At 33.2% G+C, this 27,890-nt stretch overlaps 1 protein-coding gene across 1 annotated transcript; it reads right to left on the minus strand.

Moving 5' to 3' along the window:
* Window positions 1–1,168: 1,168 nt before the first annotated feature.
* SLC30A5 (solute carrier family 30 member 5) lies at window positions 1,169–26,312 on the minus strand. Its single transcript, XM_016122210.2, has 16 exons — window positions 25,994–26,312; window positions 21,410–21,532; window positions 20,175–20,241; window positions 18,937–19,022; window positions 16,428–16,515; window positions 13,952–14,039; window positions 12,817–12,893; window positions 12,398–12,568; window positions 11,426–11,714; window positions 11,038–11,246; window positions 10,307–10,464; window positions 9,127–9,256; window positions 6,889–7,090; window positions 6,053–6,279; window positions 4,096–4,224; window positions 1,169–3,484 (listed from the first exon to the last, which is right to left on the minus strand). Exons 1-16 carry the CDS (start codon window positions 26,074–26,076, stop codon window positions 3,314–3,316), a joined length of 2,298 nt encoding a protein of 765 aa, XP_015977696.1. The 5' UTR covers window positions 26,077–26,312; the 3' UTR covers window positions 1,169–3,313.
* Window positions 26,313–27,890: the final 1,578 nt, after the last annotated feature.

Consider the following 27,890-nt stretch of genomic DNA (forward strand, 5'->3'; position numbering starts at 1 on the left):
ATTATTTTCTTAAATGGGCTTTCCATAACTGTGTGAATATTGACAGAAATAGATACTATACTTTGTTGCAAGGGGAAAACTGCTTGGCCTTTAAATTCAAATGGAAAAGAACTGTAGAAAGTGGAAAAATATGTACCTGAAAACATCTAATCTGCATTATTGAAATATATGTTAAAGCAAATTTAATATGTGATAACACCAGAATACTAGGAGAAAAAAGCAGATTATGTAGTGCTTATTACAGAAGCACATAGTAGCTTCTGAATAATTACCAGCAAACTATAAAAACGCTTCAAAGAAACACTTAAAAATATAGAAGTTAAATTATAATTTAAGCTTTTGATAGTTGTATACACCACCCTGATCTAGATATAGAACATTTCCATCACTCCAAAAATATTCCACCTGCTTCTTTTCAACAAACTCCATGTCCCCAAGCAACCATGTGGTAGGCAGAATAACAACCCCTCAAAAATGTCCTTGCCCTAATGCCCAGACCTGTGTATATGAACAGACCTGCGATTATGTTATGTGGCAAACTGTGACAATCTCTATAAAGTACAACTTAGGAATATTTTTCAGATTTATAAATGCCCTAAATCCATTGCCTCTGAAATTCTGTTTGTTGGAATTTATTCTACATATTTATTTGTGTATATGCAGAATGACGTTTTGTTTGTACCAGGCTATTCGTATCAGCATTGTCTTTAATAGCAAAAGATGGGAACCTAAAAAAATAACCCATCAATAGGGTTACTATACGACTAAGAAAAAGAATGAGGATACTCTTTAATGTTTCAACTATGGAATAATTTCTAAGTAAAAAATAATACATACCTGTATTTGCTTGTATATTCATATAAAATATCTGGAGGGTATACTAGAAACTGACAAGTGTAGTAATTTTTAGAGACGAGAGCTGTGTATCTGAATGACGGAGGTGGGAGGCTGTCGTTTACTCTTGAATTTGGACCATGTGACCGTTAACTAGTAAACATGAATCTCTGCATTAATATAGTAGATATTTTAGGGAAGAATTATAATCTAAGTTCAATGTAAAACCAGAATCCTTTAGAGATATCTAATTATGTATAGCTTCATTATTCTTGTGCTGCAATTAGGAAAGTTTAAAGTGTCATCATTTATCATGTAAAAGAAACAATAAATCTATATTATAAAAGATGTAAAGTTTATTTTAAGTAGAAATCACAATCTCCTAAATTGGTAATAATGGAAAACAGTGGTTGGAGAGAAAGGGAAGAGAGAGAATAGAGGTATTAACCAATCACCACCACTCTTTTTGGGGGCAAACAGACTATAATTAGGTTTCTGTTTGGGGCATTATTTTAACCTCATTTGTTCACTTAATATCTAATTACTCTCTTAGATACTGACTTCAATAGAAAGAAGAGACAAATTAATAAAAGCTACCTCTGAAGTCAGGTTTAAAATAATAATTCTTCAACTTTATTTAGCCCTTTTCATCTTTCAATTCACTTTCGTATGCATTATTTTTCTTCCACATAACCCTGTGAATTTGAGATTTTATTCTGATTTTATGTATCAGAAAAAAAAAGATACCCAGAGAGGCTGATTTGCCTCAAGTCACATGGTTTGTATAACCTGGAACCAGTAGCCTGGTGCTCTTCAATACCGGAGTTTTTCTACTTCCCACCTGCACCCCTTTAACCTTCAGCCCGTCTTCTCTCTATTCTTGATATCTCTCAGTCACATTTTAATTTTCCTGCTGGTTTCCTTCTAAGGGAAATAGTGCAGTATTTATTGTACCTATCTACTTACAATTTTTTAATGTGTAAATATTGCATTGAAACATCAATATGAATTATTTCCTACCACTCAAAAATTTTTAATATATTATTGAAGATTCTGGACCAGGTAGTGTGTAAAGACAGGGAATATCAAAATAACTTATAACAAATTTCTAAACCTCTCACATATTAAATATAATAAGACAAAAATATGATTTAAAATACATATTGGCCTTTATGGTATCGATAAGAAAATAGTACCCATACTAAAATTAACGTATCCTATTTATCAAAATTTCTAGTATAAGAATGAAAATATTCAGATTCTTATAAATAGATTGGTAGTCAAAAGTTTCTTTTGGACAACATTCTTTGGTGTTTATAAAAATGCACATATATCATACAGTCTTCTCAGACTATCAGTTTAAATTAGAAATTAAAAAATATAAGTTATTATTATCGAAAGCGGTTATAGGGTAAATATTTTGATTTCGTGGTACCCAAGTGTTTATGGACAATACTTACTTATTAAACTTTAAATAAACTTTAAAATAACTACCTATGCTTCAATATTTCTTATGTATCTGCATGTTCCAGAAATTTTTTTAAAAATTACATTTATAGGCAGAAAATTCAACTCTGAGTTGACAATTATTTACGATTCTCTCAACTGGCTATTCCACAACATGTATAGTTAAATGAAAAGATGAAAAGCATTGTTTGGATACCAAATTGATAAGCAACTAGGAATGCCAGATGCATAATCAGAAATGGAATATTCTACTTTAGAGGCAGAAGACAAGTGAATAAAAACATGGATACGACTTAGTGTAAGTTCTTTACCCTAATAAAGTAATTATTCATTTGCAAATATTATCAAAAGTAAAAAAATTTATTTTATGGAGTGGTTGGTTTTTCTAATACATCAAAAACTGTATATGTTATACTTCCCTGTTCTCACTGCTTGTCTCACACCAGTGGTTGAAGTTTCTCCCAAATAATTTAGCTTACATTTAAAGTGGCAATACAGATTTTACTTAATGGATTTAAGTTATAATTAGAAACCAGTTTTATATACAGAAAATCCATAAATATAGAACTTTTATCCCTATTTTATCCTAGGGCTATGCAAAATATTGACTAAAAATTTTTCATTTTGGTCTTTGTAATAAACATGTAAATACATTATTTACAATAGAGATGCTGTCTAACAAAGTAAACACAGAAGTAATTTTGGTCTTCACTCGATTCCATTATATGTTCATTTTCAAAGATGATGTGATACATCATGTTCATTCAAATTTTAAGATTCTTGTTATACACATAATTCAATAATTATTTTAGTTGAACAATTAGTGCCTCATTCTGTATTTAAATTTCCTTTAAGAAAGATTCCTTGATCCAGTAGTAGGGAGCTTTAAATTTCAAATACGACAAAGTGTTTCTATACAATTATGTGCAATTTTCTTCCTTCTGGCAATATTATAAATAATGAGTCATTTAATCTTCATTGTTCATGCCCCAGGGGAAATTCTTGAGTTATCTCACATGATGTAAGTACCATCTTTGTAGTATTTCATGGACTCCATTTGTTTTGTCATAGCCAGGACATCATGAAATCCTGCACTGAGGCCAGACATATGTTGAAAGTATGCCTCTTTTTCCACTTGAATTGTTAAATTGTTTACTCCAGCATCTTTAAGTATTCCTGTAACCTGTTATAAAAATACATATTTTAAAGCATTTAGATTAATGCATTTAACGCGCATCTTAAATAACTGGTATCACGTTTTTATAGCTACAGATAGTCAAAGATAAATCTTCAAAATAATGTTTGCTATTTATTTGGCCAAATGTTAGATAGGATCTTTTAGAAGGCCAGTAAATTCTGATCTCGCATTCAAAGCAGTAAAAAGAAACAGTTATTGTTTCTGATTAAGTATGTTTAGAATAGGATACAGGAACTGTTTTGAACCTTATCTCTAACCATAACATATACCTTGCCAACTTTAATATTATTAACTCTGGGCTACATTTACAATAACTTATTTCTTGACAATTTATTGGGAATGAAGGTGGACCATGAATAAATTTTTTACATTAACTTAAGCTTATCCTCTAAATACTAAAACTTGATTTTGTTTTAACCATTTTTGGATATAAAACAAATTTAGATGTAAAAATAAGTTACATAACTTTATCCTTAGCTGAAAGACTGATATTTTCTAACAGTTAAATCACTATCAAGTTGTGTAACTTATAATGTGTACAATTTTATGCATGAATTGCCTCAATTGAAATTACTTTAAAAACAAAAGATTATTACCTGCTGCACTATTCTTTGTTCCAACACATCAGATGTTACCTGTATGTGAATTGTTCCTGCCACAATACTGGCAGAATGACGCCAAAAATGAGGGTCTCGGTATGATATTAATCCTTCAATTTTCTGTATCTGTCAAATAAAATAAAAGGAGAGGTGATATAAATGGGCTTAAAGGGTATAATTTACTTAACATAAAGCAATCTTTTTGGTCTAGGAACCACTATTAAGCTGGTTGCTAAAAAAAAAAAAAAAAAAAAAAAAAAAAGGAGAGCCCAGAAGTGAGAAAGAATAGGAGAGGGTCAAATAGATTGAGGTAAAGGTGCCTAAAATATTTGACCTAGGAGTGATGCCAAGGAAGGTAGGTCTGAATAGGAAGTGACTGGGGTATAGATGTCTTTATATTCAACAGATGCACACCAATTTTTACCTATATTAGAAGTACTTTGCCTATTCTAAACAGTAGGTACATTTAATCAACTATATAGTTTCCTTTACACTGATACATTTGCAAATTGTTTGTTATACAGAGATGACACATTATAAAGATATCCTCCATATTCTACAATTGAGGGCTGGTTAAATAAATAGACTGCCCATACAATGTAACACTACATTGTCATTAAAAATGTATTAGAATATTTATCAACATAACAAAAATGCAGAAACATTTAAAAAGCAGTTAAAAATTTTTTCTGTCATTTTCATTTTCAAAATATTTTTATATAGAAAAGCAACTTTTAAAAGCATTTCTTTCCAGGTGGTAGAATTATATGTGATTTCCCCCGCTTCTTTGTACTTTTCTGTATTTTGATATTTTCTGTAAGAGACATGTATTATTTTGAAATAAAGACTTTTATTAGTAGGATATAGTATTCAGTAGTTATGAGGTGAGAAAACTATTCTACTTTTATGAAAACAGTGGGTTAAGATGCTATGCTTTAAATATTCAAGATGCTAACTTTTCATTGGCAGATCCTAAATGAATAGAAAGACAAGTTGAAATACATTCTATTTTGTATTTGCTTTTTCTATGAATTGCTTGTTTATATTCTCAGTCCATTTTTCTTGATTTAAAAATGGTTATGAATAGAAGGCCTTTGCCTGGTTATACGTGTTGCAAATATTTTCTCTTGGCATGACTTGTATTTCATATTTGTTATGAAATCTTTTGCCAATGGACAATTTTCAGATGGTCCAATCTATAGATTTTTTCCCTCTCTTTTTGGGTTCTGGTTTTACTTCAAGCATATGAAGAAAGCTTTTGCTACCACTGTGACTATAAAATGATTTTTCTATTTCATTTTAGCAGTTTTATAATTTTTCATTTATATGTTTAATCCACTGGAAATATATTTTTATATGGTGTGGCACAAAAGTATAGCTTTTCTTTTCCACCAAGTGGAAATGTTAATTAGGTTCAACCTTTTCTTCCCCAATGATGTGAAATGTCATCTTTGGTATATACTGAATTTCTTAACGTCCTAGGTCTGTTTCTGATTTTTAAAATTAGAATCAATTTATGTGTTTATTCTTATGCAAGAACAAAACTGTTAGTTTCCTTAGTTAATTCTGTTACTTTATAATCACAAGATAGGATCCTATTAATTAATTAGATAATTCTGTAAACTTGTATTTTTTTTTGTTCATTCTCAAGTATTAATTCTTCCAAATAAGATTCCAAGTAATAATGGATTATCTATCCTCCCCTAAAACAAAAACAAACAAAACAAAAAAATCCAAATGAAGCAACTACGTTGAGATTTAAATGAAAGAAAACCAACATCTTTACAATACAGTTTCCCATACAAGGAAATCTCTCTTTTATTCGGTCCCTAGTTTATGTCCTTTAAGTAAAACTATTTTCTTCATTCATATCTTGTACATTTCTTGTTAGGTCAACTTAATCAATTTCAAATGCTATTTTAAAAGAAAATAGTGAAGAAATTACACATAATACCTTTTCTAAAGCAAGATGTAGTTCTTTTTCATATTCTGGTGGCAGTCTTAGAAGGAGAACCTGACAGGCATCTTTAATCAGTGGAATAACACTGAGAAATATTAATACAGCAATAAAAAGAGAACAGACGGGATCAGCGATAAACCATCCAAACTGTTCTATAAGAAATGTGGATACGATCACACCAATACTGCCAAGTGTGTCTGCCAAAACATGCAGAAATACACCTACAAGTAAAATATATAAAAACATTAAAAATTAAAGCACATCTAATAATTCAGTTCTTTTATCCATTCTACAAATATTACTGGGTACCTACTATGCACTTGGCATTCTGCTAGGGGCTGGTACTTCAAAATGATTAAAACATGGTTACCACCCTTATGGAATTCCAAGCATTGTGGTAAAAAGGTGAGTTTTATGATGGTGTGGTTTGTCTGGGAAAGCTTCAGAGAAACTGAGCTGAGTTTTAACATTACCCAAATTATTTAAACAATCCGAATAAATAATTCAATATAAGTAATAAATACTTCCCCATTTTTTTACAGCACAATAAAAATCTCCTGGTTCTTCTGTAGTGAAAGTTCATAATGGCACACTTAGTGTTCCCTGGCAAATAATATTTATGCAACTGTCACTATAAAAAGGAATCTATAATTACAATAATTAATTGACATTTATGAACAAATGTAAGCATTTTCTACAGCATACTTCAGACCTTTTATAGCCACAGATTGTTTTTCAAAAAAAATCGTACCAGAAGACCAATATTTAATATAAATAGTGTCAATTCACAACACAGTTGAAAAGTAGACCAATATTTGGCAAGGACTCACCCCTCATGTTAGCATTCATGCCTCTGTGTGCAGATCCGTGGCTGTGACTGTGCCCATGGTCACTGTGTCCGTGTACATGGTGTGAATGGCTGTGATCAGATGAGTGACAGCTTCCTTGAGAAGCTCCATGGGTATGGTTATGGGCATGGCTAAAGGCACAGACACCAATAAGGTTTACTAGCAGCCCTCCAACTGAGACTGGCTAGCAAGAGGGAGAAAAGAAAACCTTTAAATTTGTAATTTAAAAAATAAATTTGTTATTTAAAAGTTAGTATATAGTTATGTATTTTTTTCTGTTTATAGTCTTGAGAGTATTTATAGTAAAACCTCATTAAGTTCATTAAGTAAATCCAAAATATAGAATATTTTTAAAAATACCAAACAAAATTTTGACAAGTAGAGAGATTTGGAATTGCTTTAAGTGATTAAAATATATAATTGGTTCATGGCTTATGAATAAGTAAATGATGCTTTTGTTTATTTAAATAAAGTATGAAAGTTCTGCAAATATACACTATACCTGAAATCTTGTTTATATTACTAGGCAAATTTCAATAGTTTTTAAGGTAATAATTTACTAATTAGTGGATTCAAATAAATATAGTCTTACCATGTCTTATAGTAAAATTTTCCAAAGTAAAAAAGGTACAATGGAAAAGTAAACATATAAAAGCAATCTCTCATTTTTTTTAAACAAATGGAATTATCTTTATTTTATGGTTCCACAATAACACCTCAAAGGATAAACAAAGTTACCCTCAATTATCCTCTTACAAAATGATTTTGAATAATAGCTTGAGGTGTTATTTAATTTACATATGTCTACAATTTCTCCTTTAGAGAAATCCATTTGTTTTATTAAAGAAACATAAAAATAAGGGGGACTGATAATTTTTATTAATGTTCAAAGGTAATAAGAGGAGGGATTTACTTCTGTAAACATGTATGGAGCTTATTTACTTTTTCCTGTGACTCTTGTGCTAGAATTTAAATTTTCAGTTAGCTTTATGAGCTTGAAGATGGTTAAGATTTTGAATGAAATCAAATATTGCTTACAGAGACCTCTTTGTCTCATAAATTCTTCTCCTCTACTGAGAAATGCTTCATATTTATGTATTTCATCATACAAATGTAGAAAATGAAAGCTCTCTATAATTCTATTCCCAATAGACACTAAGAGGATTGTGTATTTTCTATGCAAATACTAATATAAATACATATATACCATTTCAAATCAATAACAGTTTCATATTATAATACTGCTTTGTAATTTTTTTCACTTAGTAGATCTTGTAAATAAATGTTTTTCACATGAGTATATAAACTTCATTCTTTTTGACAGCTGCATGGTATTCTATGAGTGACAGATTTACTTAACTAGTCCTTTTATTGGTGGATATTGTTTTTTTTTTTTTCCACCACAGTCTCTATCAATCAATCAATCATGCACCTCTACATACTTGTGTGAATATTTCTGTAATAAATATTAAAGGCCAAAGGACATGAGCATTTAAAATTTAAAATGTATTTCCAAACTGTAATCCAAAAACATTTTACTTATACATCCACCACAAGGCTTATAACTGCTTTTCAGTCATTCAATTAATTGCTGAGTTCCTACTACAAGCCAGGTGCTAGAAGTTAAGCTTTAATGATAAACAATTCAGGTCCTGAAAACACTTCACTTATATCTTAATTATGGAAGAATGACAAATTGTAACTCAACATTGCTAAAAGAAGAATGCACAAAATACAATGGGAATACTGAGAAAGAGAAATCTAATAAACTTTGAGGAAGAGAGGGATTAAGAAAAGTAAGCCACAAGAGGAGGCATATAAGCAAAGTCTTGAGGAAGGTTGAAGGTCAGAAGTAAGGGAAGGGCAGGCCAACTACAAGAAACAGCACATGTGAAGGTCTGGAGGCACAGATACACATTAAAAGTTGCTATGGCAGTAATATAATCTATGGAGTAAAGCCTCACAAATTATGTTTTTCTGATTCTATCTCTAACAAATTTCCTCAGGTATTTAAAAATGCATCTTCAAACGAAAACATTTAATAAGTCAGAAAGAAATTTGTATGTTTTAGAATGTCATCTAACATTCTGACTACTAAAATATTGGAAAAAAAGATTAATTTCTAAAAATCAGCAGTGTAAACAGTAAGACAAGAATTCATGTTAATTTCCATAAAAAAAATATGAGCAGAAACTTAAATAGATAAATAAAAAAACTTACTGTTAACATGTATGTGTCTAATTCCGGAGGATCAATTAATCTAACCACTGACTCCACAAACACAAAAAAAGCTATTACCATTAGAAAAAGTCCATTAATAAATCCAGAGAGAATTTCTATTCGGCCATACCTAAAAATGTAGGACATATTTTTAGAAAAGGGAAACGGCAATGATTTTAAAAATATAAACATTATTTATAAATGAGAAAACAAGTCCAAGTTTCAACTGCCTAAATAGTAAGATTAGAAAATTACCAAGATTTTAAACATACTAGTAGGTTGGAAGGTACTTTCTGGACAAACATCTATTCAAATTTTATATATTTATTAATAAATAAATGTATCTTCTTATGCCAAATCTTTCCTAATTTCTTAGCAAGCAGTTATTTCTCCTTTAAGCCCTTGATGTGCTCTGTACCTCTGTCACAGCACACAAATTCTGCTTTGTACCAAAATCATTTCTATTTTTGGCTCACTGATCTTTAACAATATTGATAGTTCAAAATAAGAGCTGAATTTATTAATCTATTTAGAGTAGGTCTTAACAAAATACCTTATACAAATTAGGGATTCTAAAATTGTTGAACTGAATTATTTACTTAATGAAAAGATAATTCAGTCTACACCCATGACACCCTGAACAAGACAATCCCATTTGATTGTAGAAGCTAAGCAGGATCAGGCCTGGTTAGTACTTGGATGGGAGGTCACTTAGGAAAATCAGGTGCTATAGGCATTAAAATGATAATAATAATAATAAGGGATTGTAAGATGGCAAGGTCCTTGCCATCTGTGAAGTCGCCCCCAAGGGTTGCCTGGCATAAAAAAAAAATTATTTCATGCACGGCTCTTTCAAATTTTGAATACTCTTAATAGCAAAGATGTGAACGACCATGTACACTTCAATGTCTCAAAAACACATTGAGCAAAGAGCTCAATGTTTAACTGAGTTTTGCTTCCTACCTATAAGAGGGTTTTGTCAGCGAGTATAATCCTGAGCTTACTGCCACAGTATTTATCAAATGCTTGGTTCATTTCCCCTTATCTATTTCAAATTAAAAGAAGCGAAGCTCTGAAAAATTATTTGTATTAAGAATAGTAAAATTTTATTCCCTAAGATGGAATTTGCAGTTAAGATTTTTCATTATGCTAAATTACCTTGAACAGTCAGTGTACTTACCCATAGGAGAAAATCCGAGTTGCTTTCCATCTACTCATGAGGGCCGCAAAAAGTCCCATGACCAAAGCAGAGCAGTCAAAGAGCATGTGAAATCCATCTGAGATCAGACCCAGACTATTGGTCAACACGCCATAGAATAATTCCACAAAGGTAAAAAGCTAAAATATGTTTAAAAAAAATAGGGGAGGAGGAGTGTATTGGGAAAAACTGTTTCAAGAGAGATTTATCAGAATTTAATCACGAGGATTTTAACCCTTAATTATACCCAATCCTTACTTGAAAATATAACTGCCTCTTTATTTTACTGGCCCTTCTATGAAAACTTCATTTCACAAAAATTGTAAGAAACTAGGCTAAATTAGATATGTTCATCTCATAAATTATTTAAAAGGAGATAGTTTTTTTTTATATGTCTGTAGAACTCAATAAACTAAGCTATAAAATGTTAGCAGTCTGGTCTGTAGTGAGATCCTACAAGTAGGTCAAATCTTTACAAGCTACTATGGTTACTGATTTGAAATAGCACACTAAACCAATGTTTCTAAAATGCCTCAGAAATTGTTTGCTTAAGTAGTCTAAATATTATCCTGTAATCTTTCTACTTACAGAAAATGTAATTTTAGCTCATCTTCAATTACAAGAAATTTAGAAATTACTAAAATTATACCAGAATTATCAGAATTAAAAGATTAAGCTTTTTAAGATATGCCACTAATATTTAAAAATCTTACCAGATTCAAGCACAAGAAGTAAAAGATCTGCCTAGAGTCGTTTTCCTCAAGAATTTGTTTTAGTGATTCCTTAATAAATCTAGGAATTGATTGGGAGCTATGTTGAAAAGCATCACCCATGAAGTTATAAAGAGGTGTTCCTTCAGGAGAATATCCAATTAGGGTACCTTTCTGTCCTCTCTTAGAAGGAGATGATAAAATGTTAGCAGCTAAAAACAGGAAAAAAAAAAAAAGGAATATTACAAAAGTTTAAAAATTAAGCTACCCCAAAACCAATATAGCATCTACTAGCGCAAAATGCAAGCACTGAACAACTTCCCAAATATAAGTAAATGATGTGAACATCAGAATCCATAAGAAGAAATCTGCTAAGGAGAAAAACACTTACACAAAATGAAGAATATAGCACTCACTACCACTCCTCCAGATAGGACGTGTTCAGTGCTCTCCTGGTGTACTGCTTTGTTCATAGCCCGAAGCTGGTCTGTTATTGGATGCGTCCAAAAATTTCCAAAAAGTAGAGCACTAATAAAAATGGGGAAGGACCCATAGCGGGCACATTTGGAAACTTCCATTTTGACTGAACAAATGGAATCAACATAGAAATCCAGGATCATGACAAAAAAGATAACCGTTGTGAAAGGCATAATGAGAGAAAACCAGGACTCAACTTTACTCTAGAAATTAAAAAAAAAAAATTGTCAATACTATATGGGTATAAAGTTCACATCTTTTAAGATGTTTCAGTTAACCCCTTTATGTGTAAACAAATATTCTCATGATTCAGTATGATTTTAAAATGCCAAAATATAAGAACTATATATAAGATATTGGCACATATTTCCAATATTCCCCAAAGTATTAAAAACAAAAGCATTATTGTGTAATAATTTTATAAATACCAGGTGACCCATAATCCTTGTGCCTAGCACATGGTAGGTATTGTTTCAACTGATTCCTTTAAGTCACAGGCATGGTAGGAATATATATATGTAATGGTACTTAATTCAATTTTCCTATGAACAATAATATTTGCTCCAAAAATTTTTCAACAGAAGGAAATCTAAATATGGGTGGTGAACACACAATGCAATATGTGTATGTGTGTATTTGCCTTACTGTTAAATTGTATACCTGAAACTTACTAGATTTTGTTAACTAATGTCACCATAATAACAATTAAAATAATAATAAAGTAAAATAGTTAACCTTAAAATTCTTTTTTCAAAAACTACAAAGAAAAAGCAAAGATAATTGAAGCCACTTGCAATCTAACTGAAATAAAATACAATGTACTGAACTAACATTTATAAGAAACAGCAACTCATTTTATGTATTACCAATGAATTCCTGGTCTTACCTCAGTTGTCACAGAAAGAACAATGACCCATGGGGACAAGAGAAGCACAGAAACAAGGTGGGATAAAGCCTGAAGACGTTTGGCTCCACCAACATCTATAGCAAGCTTTCTGGAAGCTGTATGAAAACCAACTTTACAACACAAAGCCAGTACTAGCAACAATACTCCACCCTACGAATAAAATTAAATAAGTCTCATTAGAAATACATGCATTACCCAATAGTCAATCCTTAAATACATATTAGAAGAGATGGAACTAGTATATTTTTCCATATCCCAAATTCCTGAACTACTTAAATGGCAAGCAGCATTATAAATTACTGATAAATTTTTAAAAACACACTTTTAAAGTTCCAGTACCAGTTTCTGTAACTTCTCAGAATCTTTTGGTCACATTAGCAAAAGAGAAAAGAACATACCTTATGATCTGCCACACCTAAGAAGGCAATGGCTGTGTAAAGCATGTGAGTTAGAGCACTGTCATGATGTCCTTCAGCTAAGTGAACTGGAGTAAAGGAAAAAATTCCAAATACTTACTTTTTGAATGCTTAAGTCTTCCTTAATTTTAGCTACATCATTTTAAGTTGACTACAGACTAGTCTGAGGCCTCAAACCTGACTACGAAACAATTTAAAATTTAATTTGGGGGTATGATCAATAAATTGGATGTTCATATATTCCTTGTGTTGCCTCTAAAACAATTATAATGGTTCTTGATATAGTTGTTAAATTTCAGTACTTAACCTCCAAAAGACATATATAACTACACACACAAGTAGAAGGAAGGGACAAGAGCAAGGAACCTCCTTGGACCACTCCTATCCAATGGAATGAAGTTTGCTCTTTTAGAATGACATGTAAAATCAGTTCTAAATCTGTTTCTAAGTCATAGACTACATAACCCTTAGCAAGGAAGCGGGAAGCAAATGAGAGTGATGCGGCATAGCTGTATCACAAGCAACCTGGAGTTCTGCAAAGCCATGGCACCCTCTTTTATTGTAACAAAATAAATTGATATTAGTTAACCAAGTTTTAGTCAGTGAGTATCTGTAACCAGAAGAATCAAAACTGGTGTTCTGATTTCTGCTAAATGGAGAAGGCAAAGAAAGGTGTATGGATAGGAAAGAACGAGGTATGTCTGTAGGAGAAAATAAGTAGATATATTTGACTGGAAAGTCAGGTTTGCGTAAGAGAAGACTGGGGCTGAGTTGGAAATAGTAATTTAGAGCAAGAGAGTGAATACCAATTAAGGAATTTAAACTTTACTTTTCAGGCCTGAAGATGCCAAATGTTCATTTAATGTAAAAAAAGTTTACATTTAGTAATTGCTACTGACTTCTAACATGAGCATTTAAACTGTTAAATTACAAGTGAGCAAATAGACTGCTTTTCTTGAGTGGCAAATCTTTTTTTTTTTTTTGTATGAGGACAATCTAAAGTACTTCCATTGTCCCTAAATTTCTGATAGTTTAATTCAGTCACTCTATTTCCCATTGTGCCAATCTTCTATTTTTCTGCAAGATTTCATAACTCTGATATATTGCAAAAGGATACGGTGTTCAGCCATTTTAGCCATGAGATCATCATTGTCAAAAAGCAATAGGCAGATCACAGCGATAATGAAAAAGGCGGCCCCCCTTGTCTGAAAATGAAGAGAATAATCTAAGGATGGCTTTTTCAAGAGTTCATTTTTAAGACCAATGACTATACAAATGCTAAAGAAAAAAATTTTCAAGTAAATATTTAAAGTAAAATAACATCTGACGTTACAGCCTTTACACTGTTCAGTATAAATTTACAGTATTTACAGTAAGATAAAAGTAAAGAGCTTCAACAAATTCTGCAGGATATTTTAAAGGCATTTAAGATACATAATGACAAATTCAACTGTCTACTTGCTAATATGGCTAGCCATGTTACCATGCACAAACTTAACACAGAAATTATCTTTGCAAATGTTACACTGCTTCTGGTTGAAAAGCCTAAGTAGCTAAAGAATAATTAGCAAGAACTTATCTTATTCTACAACATATCAATGTCCTAGTTACCACTCTTTTAGGGAACCAGAACTAAGAGGGCACATTAAGAAAATTAGCAAAGTCATTTCTAATATCTAGTAAAGGTGTAAGGCACTTAAAAGCTGATAAACTTTTTATGTTCTCATTCCAGAGAAAGGATTTTGACACAAGAAAATTATGAAAAGGACATAATAGCCTAGTTTATGCAAATACTCCAGAATCTGGGGTACAGAAGCAAATTAAATAACATTATTATACATGCTATGTTTACAAATGTACAAGTATAATACCAGATACTTCCATTAAATAAAAATTTAAAATGAAAAGTGACGATCCTATTCTATTCATTATGTGATTACCCCTACACTTGTGGTAGTGTGGTAGATAGTTGGCAAAAGTCAGTATACATAAACTACATAAATTAAAATTTCATAATTTTCATTGAATCAGGATATGGAAACATCAAGAACACTCAGATATGGAGAAATTTAATCCTTTGTTAACAAAGAGGGCAACTAAGAATTTTATAGTGTTGCACTCATAACTCAGAAAAAAAAAATCACTGAGTCCTGGATCATTGCCAAGATTCAGTATTGCCACTAATGAGAAGATATGCATTTGATTATTGGTGCTGCAAAAATTATTTCTTTTAATGTTCTGACGTCATTTGTATTTATTTTGTGAGTTGTCTTTCCCTGTCCTTTGTTCATTTCTGTTGAGGATCCTAAACATTTTTCTAATTGATTTATATTTTAGAGAAATGTAAAGTTTTTATTTGTAGTAATTTGTTGTTTAGTTTGTTATTTACACAATGATTTCTGTTATATAGAAGCTTTATGAAGTCAAATGTACTAAATTTTCCTTTTGTGATTTTTTATTTAAAAAAAATTTTCAATTACAGTTGACATAAAACATATTAGTTTTTAGGTGTACAATATAGTGATTAGACATTTATATGCCTTATGGAATGACTGATTTTTTTCCACTGCTTTTATGCTCAGAAAGTTCTTTGTCCATAGATTAATTATCCGTCTATATTTTATTCTATGTGTTTACAAATATCTTCTACCAAACTCTTCAGTCCACTTGACATTTTGTAGTACTCTTATGAGTGAGGGGGAAAAGCTTAAACAGTGGCATATGCTTTAATACTAATGATCCAATGTGAAACCTATAGGCTGAGTAGTCTCTCATTCTGCTCTATTTGGCACATTATTTTGTTCATTTTATTTTATTCATCTGCCTCCATTACCTAGCCTGAAGCACCTTTTAAAACAGGGACAATTATACTTTGTCTTTATTTCTCCTTTCTCCTATAACTAGAACAATGTACCATGCAAAGGAAACATTTTAGTAAATAAAAATATTGTTAGAATTTGGAATTAAAGATTGATGACTCGATTACTATAAAGGTATAATACTAAATTACTTAAGATGAATAGGATTGCCTAGTTGGCAAAATGTTGTATAAATATTCATTTAAAAAATGTTCATCAGACTTTAAATATAACAAGTTCTTAGGTATTTTCCAAAAATGATGTATAGGAATTAAAATGAGGTGGAGAAGGGTTCAGATACACCATGAAGGAGATGTTTGTGGTGATCAGTAGGTTCTGTGCCTTGACTGTGGTGGTGGTTACATGAATCTACAACACACAGACACAAATGCACACACACGAATGTATTTAAAACTGGTGAAATCTGAATAAGGTCTATGGATTGTACCAATGTCAATTTCCTGGTTCTGACAGTAGAAATGAGTATGGTAAGACGTTACTACTGAATTTGAGTAAAAGGCACAAGGACCTTTCTATTATTTTTTGGCAACTTCCTAGGAATATACAATGATGTCAAAATAAAAAGTAAAAAACAAAGTTTGTAAGAAAAAATTTAAATTAGTAGAAAAAGCCTCTGCATTCTTTTGAATGGTAAAAGATACTATATTCTTGGTTTGGAGAACATTTTACATGTATGCTTTCAATTTTCAAGTAGCTAATAATGGAAAATTCTACCTTTGCTGGTCCTCCTCCAGAACTAGTGAACAAAACACTGAGTAGTGAGATGACAACAATATCACTGTGTTCAAATAGCAGCAAAGTCCTACAAAAATAAAACGTTATAATTCATGAATATATCTGATCTTTATCAAAAAGCATGAATTCGACTAGAGTAAAAGACAATAAATATTTCCCCTTGATTTGTACACTTTACAGGTGCTAGACTAAATGTTTAAGTGCCTTCCTCACCCCTCATGAATTCATATGTTGAACCTGTTTCCCAATGTGAGAGTATCCAGAGGTAGGGCCTTAGGTTGGTGCTTAGGTCATAAGGCTGGAGCCCTTATGAATGGGATTCATTTTCTTATAGAAGAGACCACAGAGCACTCCCTTGCCCCTTCTGTCATGTGAGGTTACAGTAAAAAGACAGTTGTCTATGAACCAGGAAGCAGTCCCTCATTAGACACTGAATCTGCTTCACCTTTCTCTTGAACTTTTCTACCTCCAAAACTGTGAGAAATAAATTTGCGTTGTTTATAAGATACTCAATCAATGGTATTTTGTTACAGTAGCCCAAATGGACTAAGAAAAAGCGTGAATTTTATAATTATATTGTGTATTATATTTCAGAAAACTGACATAAAAATGAATGAATCTCTCTCTCTCTCACACACACACACACACACACTATATACTACATGCATCAACATGAGAAAATCTCAAGCATAACACTGAAAGAAGTATCCTGTAGAAAAATAGATGCAATGTAATTCTAAAAAACCTATAAAGTTAAACATTAAAAAAAGAAATACGTTTATATATGGTAAAATTATAAAGAAAACCAAGAGACTAAAACACTTAAGATGCTGGTTACAATCAATGGGAGGGGAAAGGGGGACATACCAGGAGGGCTTCAAAGACACTGACTGGCAAGGTTTTATTTTGGGGGCTGGATATTGGATACATGAATGTTCATTTTATGATTTAAATATATTTACTTATATTGACTCTTTTATATGTATGAAACATCAAGAAAATTTTTAAAAACATCACCAGCCAAAGGGAACTTATAGGATCTAAATAAACAGATTTTCAGAGGCTCATTAAAAGTTTTCATTGTTTCCTCTTTACCCAAAAATCTATAATGAGAACACAGCAGTAATATCTTTAGTTCTAGTAATATTGGGAAATTACAATTTAAAAAAAACAAATATATCAGTAGAATACTACTAACCTAAAATAAATGACACAGGTTATGAAAACACCAAAGGAGTCTTTCTAATCAAGAAATTGTGTTATGGCTTTAGTAAGAGAATGAGAGGGGCAATGTTGGCAGAGGAGCTAGTATTGTCAGGGGTTTTAAGGGCAGAAAGTAAATAAGGAGCCAAGTAAGAATTTAAGAATGATTTCCCCTCCTTCCCTATCCTAACACAGAAGGACAGTGATTTAGCAACATATGGACCAAAACATAATGTCATGAACAAGAATTTTAAAATGAGAAGATAAGCAACACCACCAATCATATTCAAGCATAAACTGAAAAGCTCTCCTCAAGGTGAGATATTTCAGTTAGCCTTCCCACCACTCCAGGATGCTCCTGCTGTCATGGATGTGACATTTGGAATCATGCACATTCTTCACAGGACAAAGTACAAGGTAAATAAGCCAAAGGGACCCAGACCTAGAAGTTGTCTCACAAAGCATTTCCTACCTATCACTTTCTACTCTGTCCATGCCACTATTCTGAGTGAGATTCTTCAGGATATCCTTCATCTTACTCCTTACTTCTTGTACTCATATTCTCCCCTCATCAATGGCAAGGTACTTTTTCTTATACGTTTACTCAATAAGTAAAGCCCTTTAAAGATGGAGAACTATTAAAAGAATGCTAATGTAGTTACAAATGTTACAATTCCTATTAAATTAAGTGGTCCTTAAGCCTTTCCCCCTCTGAACTGGCCCATTTGCATAAAAAGATTATATAGATTAGGGAATATCAAATTTGTTTTTCACCTTTAACCTGATGATTGACACACTAGTCCTAAGACATTTTGTTTACAACCATATCTTTCAAGAATTTTCTGTGGGTGCTAAAGTACTTTCAGAGTTGTATTTAAATTATGTGTGTGGGGCGGAAAGGTTAAAGATTTTGTTTTCTTCTATATTGGTTTTTATCTACTATTCAGGCCCTTCTAGTTTTTTAAAATCAGCTGCTAAAAGGGATCACCAATAAATGATTTTAAAAAGTCACTTATGTTAAAAATGTTCTGAAACTCTGGACTCTAAGTAGTAAAATATCTATGATAGATCATGAACAAAATGTTAATGGTATTTACCAAAGAACTAGTCCACAAACTAAACAGGTACTCCATGTATTTATATATATTTGTTGAGTTATACCCAGTGCTATAAAAACATTTGTACATAACTTGACACAAGTATCTGACATAAAATATAATGGAATAAACTAATATTAAAAATGAAGAAATATAAATAAACATTCAAAACATGCACTTTTAATTACCTTAGTGGTCCGCAAAGAGTAAGGCCAAAAAACCACAAGAGTGAAATGATACACCCAGCAACTGCATGTTTACATATTTTGATCCACTATAAATGGAAACAAAATATTAACAATTTTAGTCATATGCTTTGCTAAATATCTAAAAACCTCAAATAATACACATAAAGATAATAACGTAATAGCTATTTTAAAGGCTTATTAAATATTTTGAAATAGAAAATGTTAAGATCCCTTGACTAAATGTGAATCTGCAAGACAGTATTATTATCCATTTTCTATATTCTTGTCTGTTATATCTTAAAATCTTTTCCAATAAAGTATAACTTTTTCTTTTTAAATTAATTTCTCACCAGTTTGCAAGAAACACTTAATATTTTAGTCTTTAAATTCTTTTCCACCAAGACTATTCAATATTTCAGTTATTTTAAAAGAGATAAAAAAGGTCATGATGGGGTTTAAAATAGTAACTCTATTTTAACAAATGTTCTTGGTCTCTAAAACAGAAGTACTAAAATTTGTCATTCTAATATCAAACATGGCACAGGGTTCCAAGTTGTGGCATAAAGCAAATGCGGTAGGGTATAACTACTGCCCAAATAGGCAATAATGTGAGGAGATTATAAAGAATGCAGGACATTTCTGGTATGCATCTTGAATCTCAGATGCCTGAAGGGAATAATAATAATGATGGTGACAGCTATGTGTACTGCATACTCATTTTAAGAACTTTATAAGTATTAATTCATTTATTCCTCAGAGTTTTCTTAAAAAGGTAATTTCTCCATTTCATAGGTGAGAAAATTAAGGTAGAGAAATTAAGTAATTTGCTCAAAGTGAGATTTAGTAAGCAGGACAGATAGACTATGAATTTGTCTGACTCTACAGGCCTTATTCATAACCCCTATGCATTATCCACATCCCACATTTGTACTAGGCTCTTGGGCATAGCTCCATGTCTGATTTGTAAATCCTTCAGAATAAGGAATCTGTATTAGAGAGAATAATCACATGCATGCCTTACAAATTTTCTATCCTTTTCTGCATTTTTAAATATTTCACTATCTTAGCACTTTATAGTTCACTCTTGAAGCCCCAATTCTGAATAGACTAGCTAACCCTGGAAATGTTATGCTTTGCACTTAAATCATTCATTAAGGAACCCTGATGAAAGAGAGCATTGTCTCTTGGCCTGCTGAAAGGGAAGCTGCTAGGAAAAAAGGATTCTGCAAAAAACTCACCTGGCGTTTGGTAATACTTTTTCCAGAAGAAAATGGCTTTTGAAACAAAACCATAAAAAATGCAGTCCTGTGAATATTGAAACATTAACATATTAATTTTATGTGCAAAGTGTGGTTTTAAGCAAAGACACTTACTTTAAACAAATATACTAGAACTTGAAAGGTATTTACTCTCTAAAGAAATTATACTGGAGAACAATACTTATTTTAATAAGGCTTCCCCATTTCAACATTTTGGGAACTTTTCTTTTGTAACTGCTTTCTGAAGTAGGTCATAAGCCAGAAAAAGTCTCAGTATTTTTTCATACTTCGAAATACCAAAAAAGATAATTCCAATCACTTCCAAAATTCAGTATAACAAATCTTAAAATAACAGAAATGAAGTACTAGTTATTTATCCCTACCTTTCACACTCCCAAAATAGTTATATAAAAATGCATACAAATGGGCTTAAAATTTCCTTGTCAAGAATTACTTTCCATAATTACTAAAATTATACTCTCAGGAGTCTTTGGCAGATTTTTATTAACGCAGAAGGTGGTCACTATCAAACACAAGGTTCAGAGAATCTTTATTTAGAGAGAATTTCTTATTAAATGCAGAATAATGTAAAATTTATATTATATGAGGATCCTGTAGTGTGAAGTGATCATGTAGTAAACACAGCCCAGCATGGTTTAACTTAGAAAACAAGGAATGTCTGTGCCAAGACAAGTTTCAGGTAACATTCTGTCTGCTGGGAGGTTGGATTAAATTAGGAGTTTGGTCTGGGGATCCCTAAGACCTCTGAGACCCTTTTAGGGAGTCTGTGAGGTCAAAGCTATTTTTATAAAATATACTAAGACATTATTCACCCTTTTCATTCTTATTCTCTCAGGGGCATACAGTAGAGCTGTTCAGAGGCTAACTGATTTGAGATACTACAAGAGATTGAATGCTGAAGCAGATATGAAAATCTAGCTGTCTTCTACTAAGCCAGAAATTTGCAAAAACCTCACTAATGCAAACTAAGGTAAAAGTCTACGTTTGGGCAAGCTATTAGAGTACAACAATCCTTTTTTCTTAATCAATTTCTTTGTATAGCTAACCTCAGGTATTCTATTAAAAAATATTTAACAACTTCTCATTACGAAAAATGCAAAAAATATTCTACGCAAAATTTCCTAAAGATATGCAGATAAAACAGGATTCTCCAAGAAATAAAAACATTAAGGGGAAAAAGCATAAACACTCACCCAAGTTTTAATATAAAAATGAACTGAACAATGTGAACTGCTTTTAGGAGATCATATGATTCGAAAAGTCCCACAGCCTTCAAAAACTTAGTGAAACATAGTAACACAATATATTTTGTTAATCTGAAAAAATAAAAGCAGAAACAAGTTTCATTACCATTGAAATCACAAGGAGCTCTGTAATCTGTTTTCTCCTTATTATACAGGTAACAGGAATCATTATAAAAACCACAAATATACATAAACAAAAAAATGAAACTAAAACCCAAAATGGAACCCAAATATGAAGCCTAGAAGTTGGAGCCGAGTCAAGCCCATGTCACTTAAGTATGCTCTTTTTAACATGTTACACAGAAAATCAAAGTTCATCCAAAAGGCTTTGAAGGTTCCCATCTTTTAAACTGTTTACAATTATACATTCACACTGGCTCACATGAAAAATAAAATCTTGAAATATGAAAGACAAAATGCATATTAAAATCTCAGAATTAATTTAGATTTTGGCCCACTTAGCTAGAGAAAAAAGTCGTACAGACTTAGGTAAATGAACTATGTTAATGCTAATTAAACACTCTAATCATGGTAGCAATTCATAATTAGCTAGTAAAAATAGTAGTTGAGTGAAATCCTTTGTTTATTCAGCTCCTAACACAGGGACTTGCATAATGTGTTCAGCAAATGTTTACCAAATGAAAGAATGCTAACTCTACAATTGTACTTGTGTGATATAGTAATATGTAGTACCGTAATATATATAATACAGTAATTTGGTACATAAGAGGTGGTCAAGCTTCTGGCAATTTTAAACTTTCAGCAACTCAGCAATGAATTCAAAATGAAAGAAAAGGATAAAATGAAGTAAAGCTCAAAACCTTTGTAAGCTCTTAACTAAGTATAAATATAAGGCAGCAGGACAGAAATAAGGATAACACTCAACAAGGCAGGGAGGGAACAAGACCAGGAAAAATATACAGAGTACATTAGAAATCACAGCAGTCTGGGAATTCTTAATGTCAGCAAAGAGCCTTGTATATCCCTCACGAAGCTATTTAGCTATTCTTCAAATATTCCTTGTACAATTTACTATATGCTAGATGCTATGTGTGGCCAATGAGAGGTAAGGGACACCTGGCAGGGTGGCTTCAGGTACAGCTTTCCACCTTCCTGAAAAAAGATGTAGCTAGAAGTGGTACTTTCACCTTCTTTCTCCCTTCAAGGGAGGACTTTTATCTAAAACTTATCTAAAAAATGTTATTCATTTTAGGACAAGCATGAATATGAAAGCTACACTTAGGATGGCATTGAACGGAGGACAAAGAATCTGGTCCCTGATGGTATCACGGAGGGGCTGAACAAATACCAGCAACCTCTGGTTTCTCTGAGGTCAGAATACATCCCTATTTGTTTAAAGCTTTTGTAGTTGGTTACTTAGAACTAAATACATTTCTAAGTGCTATCCAAGACGCTAAATGCATAATAGAGACCCTGCCATCAAGGAGTTGAGGTCTAAGACAAACAGGCAGGAAAACAAGAATTCATGAAGGAAAAAGAAAGGGTATGTCAAAGGGTATTTTGCATATGCAAAACACTTGCACTAGGAAGGAGCCTTTGAAGAAATGACTGTATTTAAGCTCAGTTCAGCAGATTATGCTCAAAATGACCAAAAGTCACCAAGGAAAAGGTAAATTATATTTAATATATTTGTTTTAAGAAGATGGGAGCAATATGTACAATTATTTATAAATAATTTTTGTTTCAAGAATTAACACGACTTAAAAAATTTGGCTCTTTAATGGCAAGATTTAGTCATATGGAACACTAAAATATTTCTCAATATGTTAACTATTATGATCTGACACTAATTTATTTGTTCCCTTTTTAATTAAAAAAATAAAAACAGTGATTACAAAAGTAATTCTCGAGTAGCTAGGTGTATAAAAGTTTTAAATAAAATCATTCCCAATTTCTTCCTCATAGGTGACCAACCAGGTACGTATGTCCTTCCAAACCTTTTCCTTTGCGTTTCCATGTATGGACATACATATATTTAGGTACATTCTGATAACGCTATGTGACTTTTAACATAATCTATATTGAAGATCTTTTGTTATCTTTTTAAATCAGAAATTTTCTAACTTCAAAAGTTGAATACTTTGATCTTTAAAGTCTCCATGAAGTTTTCCTGTTGGGCTAATGGTGACACACTAAGGCCAAGTAACCACACATGAGTAAGTAGACATTCCTAGTTCATACTGCAGAGGGAAACAATAAACAGTTTCATTTACTAAGGGGGAAAGTTGGGAGTAGAGGAAAGAGTCTCTTGAACAAGGGCAGTGGCCCTTAAGCCACTTACTGATTCTCTGGGCAACTGAGGGGAAGACAATCTACCTCCTCATCTTATAAGTCATTATTTGCCATGAACTAGTCTCATCAAAGGTATCACTAGTCTTCTGTGCAAAGGGTTTAGAAAAATCTCTGGTTCTATAAACCTGGATTACTGAAATTTGGGTTTGAGCTCAAACCTGCTTCTTGGGCTTTGCCCACTGCAGCAGCTCAGTTTCCTAGTTTAAAAAAAAAAAAAAAAAAAATCAGTGCATGCAATTCAAATACAATTCATTTAGTAAATACTCGTGTCTACTATGTAGAAGGCACTATACCTATACATGGGGTTTGGGATAACTAATTCTCAGTTCGGTTATTAGGTATGTGACTTTGGGAAAATTACTTAACTTTTCTACATCTTGGTTTCCTCATCTGTGAAACAAGATCTGTAGCACCGTGCTAAGGGTTAAGTGAAATGCTGTACTCCAATCATGTGGAACACAGGAGGCGCCTAACAAATGCTGGCTGTCACTCTGTGCCCTTATATGCAGAGAACTTATAGATGCCCGAATAGAAATGTTTAAAACAATTCGTACTTGTGAATTCATGCATAAAAATATCTATATTAAAGGATTTATCAATTAGTTTTTGTTGCAGATTATAACCACTATTCGATTTTTAGTCTTTATAAAGGAAAACTTGCAAAATTCAACCAGTTCTGAGTTGAATTTGATTCTGCAATGAACTACAATAGAAGGGCAGTTCTGCTAAGCAAATAATGCAAATAAGATGGCAAAAGACTGTTTCCCCATCTACCTAACACAATAACTTTAAACTGTTTATTCAAAAATAACTTCAAGTTTACAGAGAAGTTGCAAGAATAGTATACCCTTTTTATCTATATTCCCTAATTGCTAACGTTGTCCCATTTGCCTTATTATATATCTAAATACATAGACTTTACTTTTTTTCTAGTTTATTTGTGAGTAAATTACATGCATTATGCTCCTTTATCACTAAATACTTGAATTTCCTATGAATATGGACAGCCTCATAAAATTGATTACCAGCTTCAGGAAATTTAACATTGATATACTTTTTTTTAAATCTATTGTCCATAATCTAATTTGTCAATTGACCTAGCACTGTCCTTTATAACATTTTCCTCATTTAGACCAAATCCAGACCAGAATCACCTACTGTGATTGGACTTACTGTCACAGTAAATATCTGATATGGTTATTTACAAAATGAGTTTCTCAAAATAGATTAGAAAATCAAACTTGTACTACAAAAATGCAGTTCTATTCCAGCATTTTGTGTTCTTTCCTTTTAATAAAAAATAGTACTTCTATTTCTACAATTCCAAAGACTTTATCAGAATAAGTATTTAAAATGGAGAAAACTTTAACCTCATTAAAAATGAAGGCAATGAATGCCAGTTCCAGCTAAATTGTTGGGCCTTTTTTTATACATCTTTGGTACTATCTCAGAACTTAAGACAGGTCAAGAAGGACACGCTCGAAAGTGGTTACTGTATTTATCTAGGGGGTAGTGAGAACATTGGCTAGGACGGTAAAGAGGAATTTTCGCTTTTTACTCTGAATTTTTGTACTGTTTAGATTTTTTGACAATGAGCATACATTTCTTATTTAATAATAAACAAGGGAAGGTAAAGAAAACTAAATGATGGCTGGATTCTTGATGTGAGGTTAACGTGAACATCGAAGTTCATCTGTACTTTGCTTTCTTCGTCAGAAGAGACGGTAACACCTTCCCCTAACTTATGCGGGGAGACGTCAGAAATTAAGTAGTCGCTAAACTACTATTTTAAAGAGAAACAGTCAACAGAAATGTTTCTCATCGATCAGAAAAAGCTCTCAGTTAACTGGCTGGCAGTTCTTAGGTTAACGGTCTGCCCTGAAAACCAGGGATTCAAACGGAACCGTCCTGGATTTTGGAGCATTCCTTCTGCAGCGGGGAACAGAGAAACCAATGAAAGCTAAAAGCAGCTTGGAAACAGGGGGAGAGAACGGATGGTTCCAGGGCGCGTGCTAAACCAAACAGGCTGTCCGGGCTGTCAGGGGGATGAGAAGGACGTGGGTCTCCACGCCAACCCGGGGGGAACCAGGGCAGCGGCTGGAGAAGGTGTGCCCGCATCGGCCAAGCTGACGTCCAGGTCCGCGAGCGAGATCGCGAGCACAGGCGCGGGGAGAGGGCAGCTCCGGAGGCAGGAGGCGGGAAGCCGGATCAGTCCCTTACCGAGCACTGGGCACGTCCACCGGCCCGAGGACGCCGCCGCCGCCGGGGCCGGCTAGTACGTCCCCGCCGTATTTCTCCTCCATCTCGGGGCTCAGGAACCGCCGCCGCTGCCCCTGCCGCCGGGTCTCCTCATGTCTCGCCGCTGCCGCGGAACTGCGGGCGCAGGCGCATCACTCTCCCATGGCAGCGGCCTCGTCGGGTCTCCGCAGGCCGGGCCGCCGCTGCCGCTGTCCCTGGAACCGGCTTCCAGGCACACCCGCGTCCGGACTAGGCCGCGAGCAGTTCCGGCAGCGCCGGGTTCCCGGCAGTCGCACCGGTGCGGACGTTGCCAGGCCACGTCATGTGGCCCAGCAACCCTCACTCTCGGGAAGGGGACAGCCCCGCGCCTGCGCACAACACAATTCTCGCCTTCATTGCCCTTCCTTAGGCTCCTCCCACCGCGGGGTGATTGATCAAATATTTGTCCGCTATAAGCCCCTCCTATTGAAGCGGCCCCTGCGCTTACTTGTCCCTGCAGCGCCACCTATCGGCCTTCAGGGATACAGCGGCTTCTTATAGTGAGAGGGAGGACCACGCCTTATTAGGGTTTTTTTTTCTGTTGCTAAAAAGTTAGGAATGTGGGCGTCTGTGTCTGTCTTGATTTGAATCTCATACATGCTACTAAGTAATTGTGTAATTTGGACTTTCTACACCTCAATTTTATTATCTGTAAAATGTAAATAATAATATCTATTCCATAGGTTTGTTGGGAGGATATGTGTTAGTATGTGAAAACTGTCTGGAACAATGGATGTTATGCAATACTCAATAAATGCCAGCCATTACTAATACTCATAGGGAAATTGGAGGATTGGGATTTGGAAATGAAAATGAGTTTGGAGCAGTGTAAATTATGATTAGTTCACAATACTTAATTATGATTAGTTCACAATACTTACTAAGACATAAAGAGTCTTAGTAACATAAAACAGTGAAGACTCACAGTCTGCCTGCTGTATAGCAATGTTGTATAGCAATATGTTTGTTTATTGAATTTATACAACAGTATCCATATCTTTTGTCTGCATCAGGTGATACTGATTGGCCCAGAGTGGGGTGGATCAAGTAAAGTCCACCAAAAAGTGACATTCTTGCTTCAGTTTCTCGAATTGACCTTGTTTTTTGTACTAATTTTTTTTGGTAGCAATGTCTTTGTAAAATTCTTATCTTCAGATCAGAATGGCAGTGGAAACAACCAACTACTGTGTTTCTAGAGCTAGTTTAGTCCTAGCTCTAAAGGATTAGGTGAAATGTCATGTATAAATTGACATTAACTTTCATCTCAGGTGGAGCTTCAGTGCGGTTAATATTTCTGATTTGGTTAGAATTATGATATTCTTTTTATAGGCCAACATAAGTACATTCCCTACAAATGTGAGGGGTGTGTGTGTGTGTGTGTGTGTGTGTGTGTTGGAAGGAAAAGTATTTATGTTTTCTTTCCTCTACTCACTTATCAATCCATTCAAGCTGGCTTCTACATTCATCACTCCTCTGATACAGCAATCTCATGGATATTTTTCAGCTGTATATTACCTTACCTCTCTATAGCTTTCAATATAGTTGATCTCTCTCTCTTTCTTGAAGCATTCTCTTTCCTTGGTTGCAAGAACCCCACATTTGGTTGTCTCAAAGGAAGGTCAAGTTCTGTATGTCCCACAATACATGCACGATGTTTCTCTTAAACCTGATCCTCTTCTAATGTTCTCTATCTCATTAATTGGCACCATTTATTTAGTTTAGCAAACCAAAACTTAGGCATCATCCTTAATACTTCCTTTTCTTGTGTTATATATCCAATTCATCACCAAGTTGTATCAATTTTTCACCTTTCCAATATTTCTTGAATCAATCCAAAATT

The sequence above is a fragment of the Rousettus aegyptiacus genome, unplaced genomic scaffold, assembly GCF_014176215.1.
Source record: "Rousettus aegyptiacus isolate mRouAeg1 unplaced genomic scaffold, mRouAeg1.p scaffold_m13_p_8, whole genome shotgun sequence".
Taxonomy (NCBI): domain Eukaryota; kingdom Metazoa; phylum Chordata; class Mammalia; order Chiroptera; family Pteropodidae; genus Rousettus; species Rousettus aegyptiacus.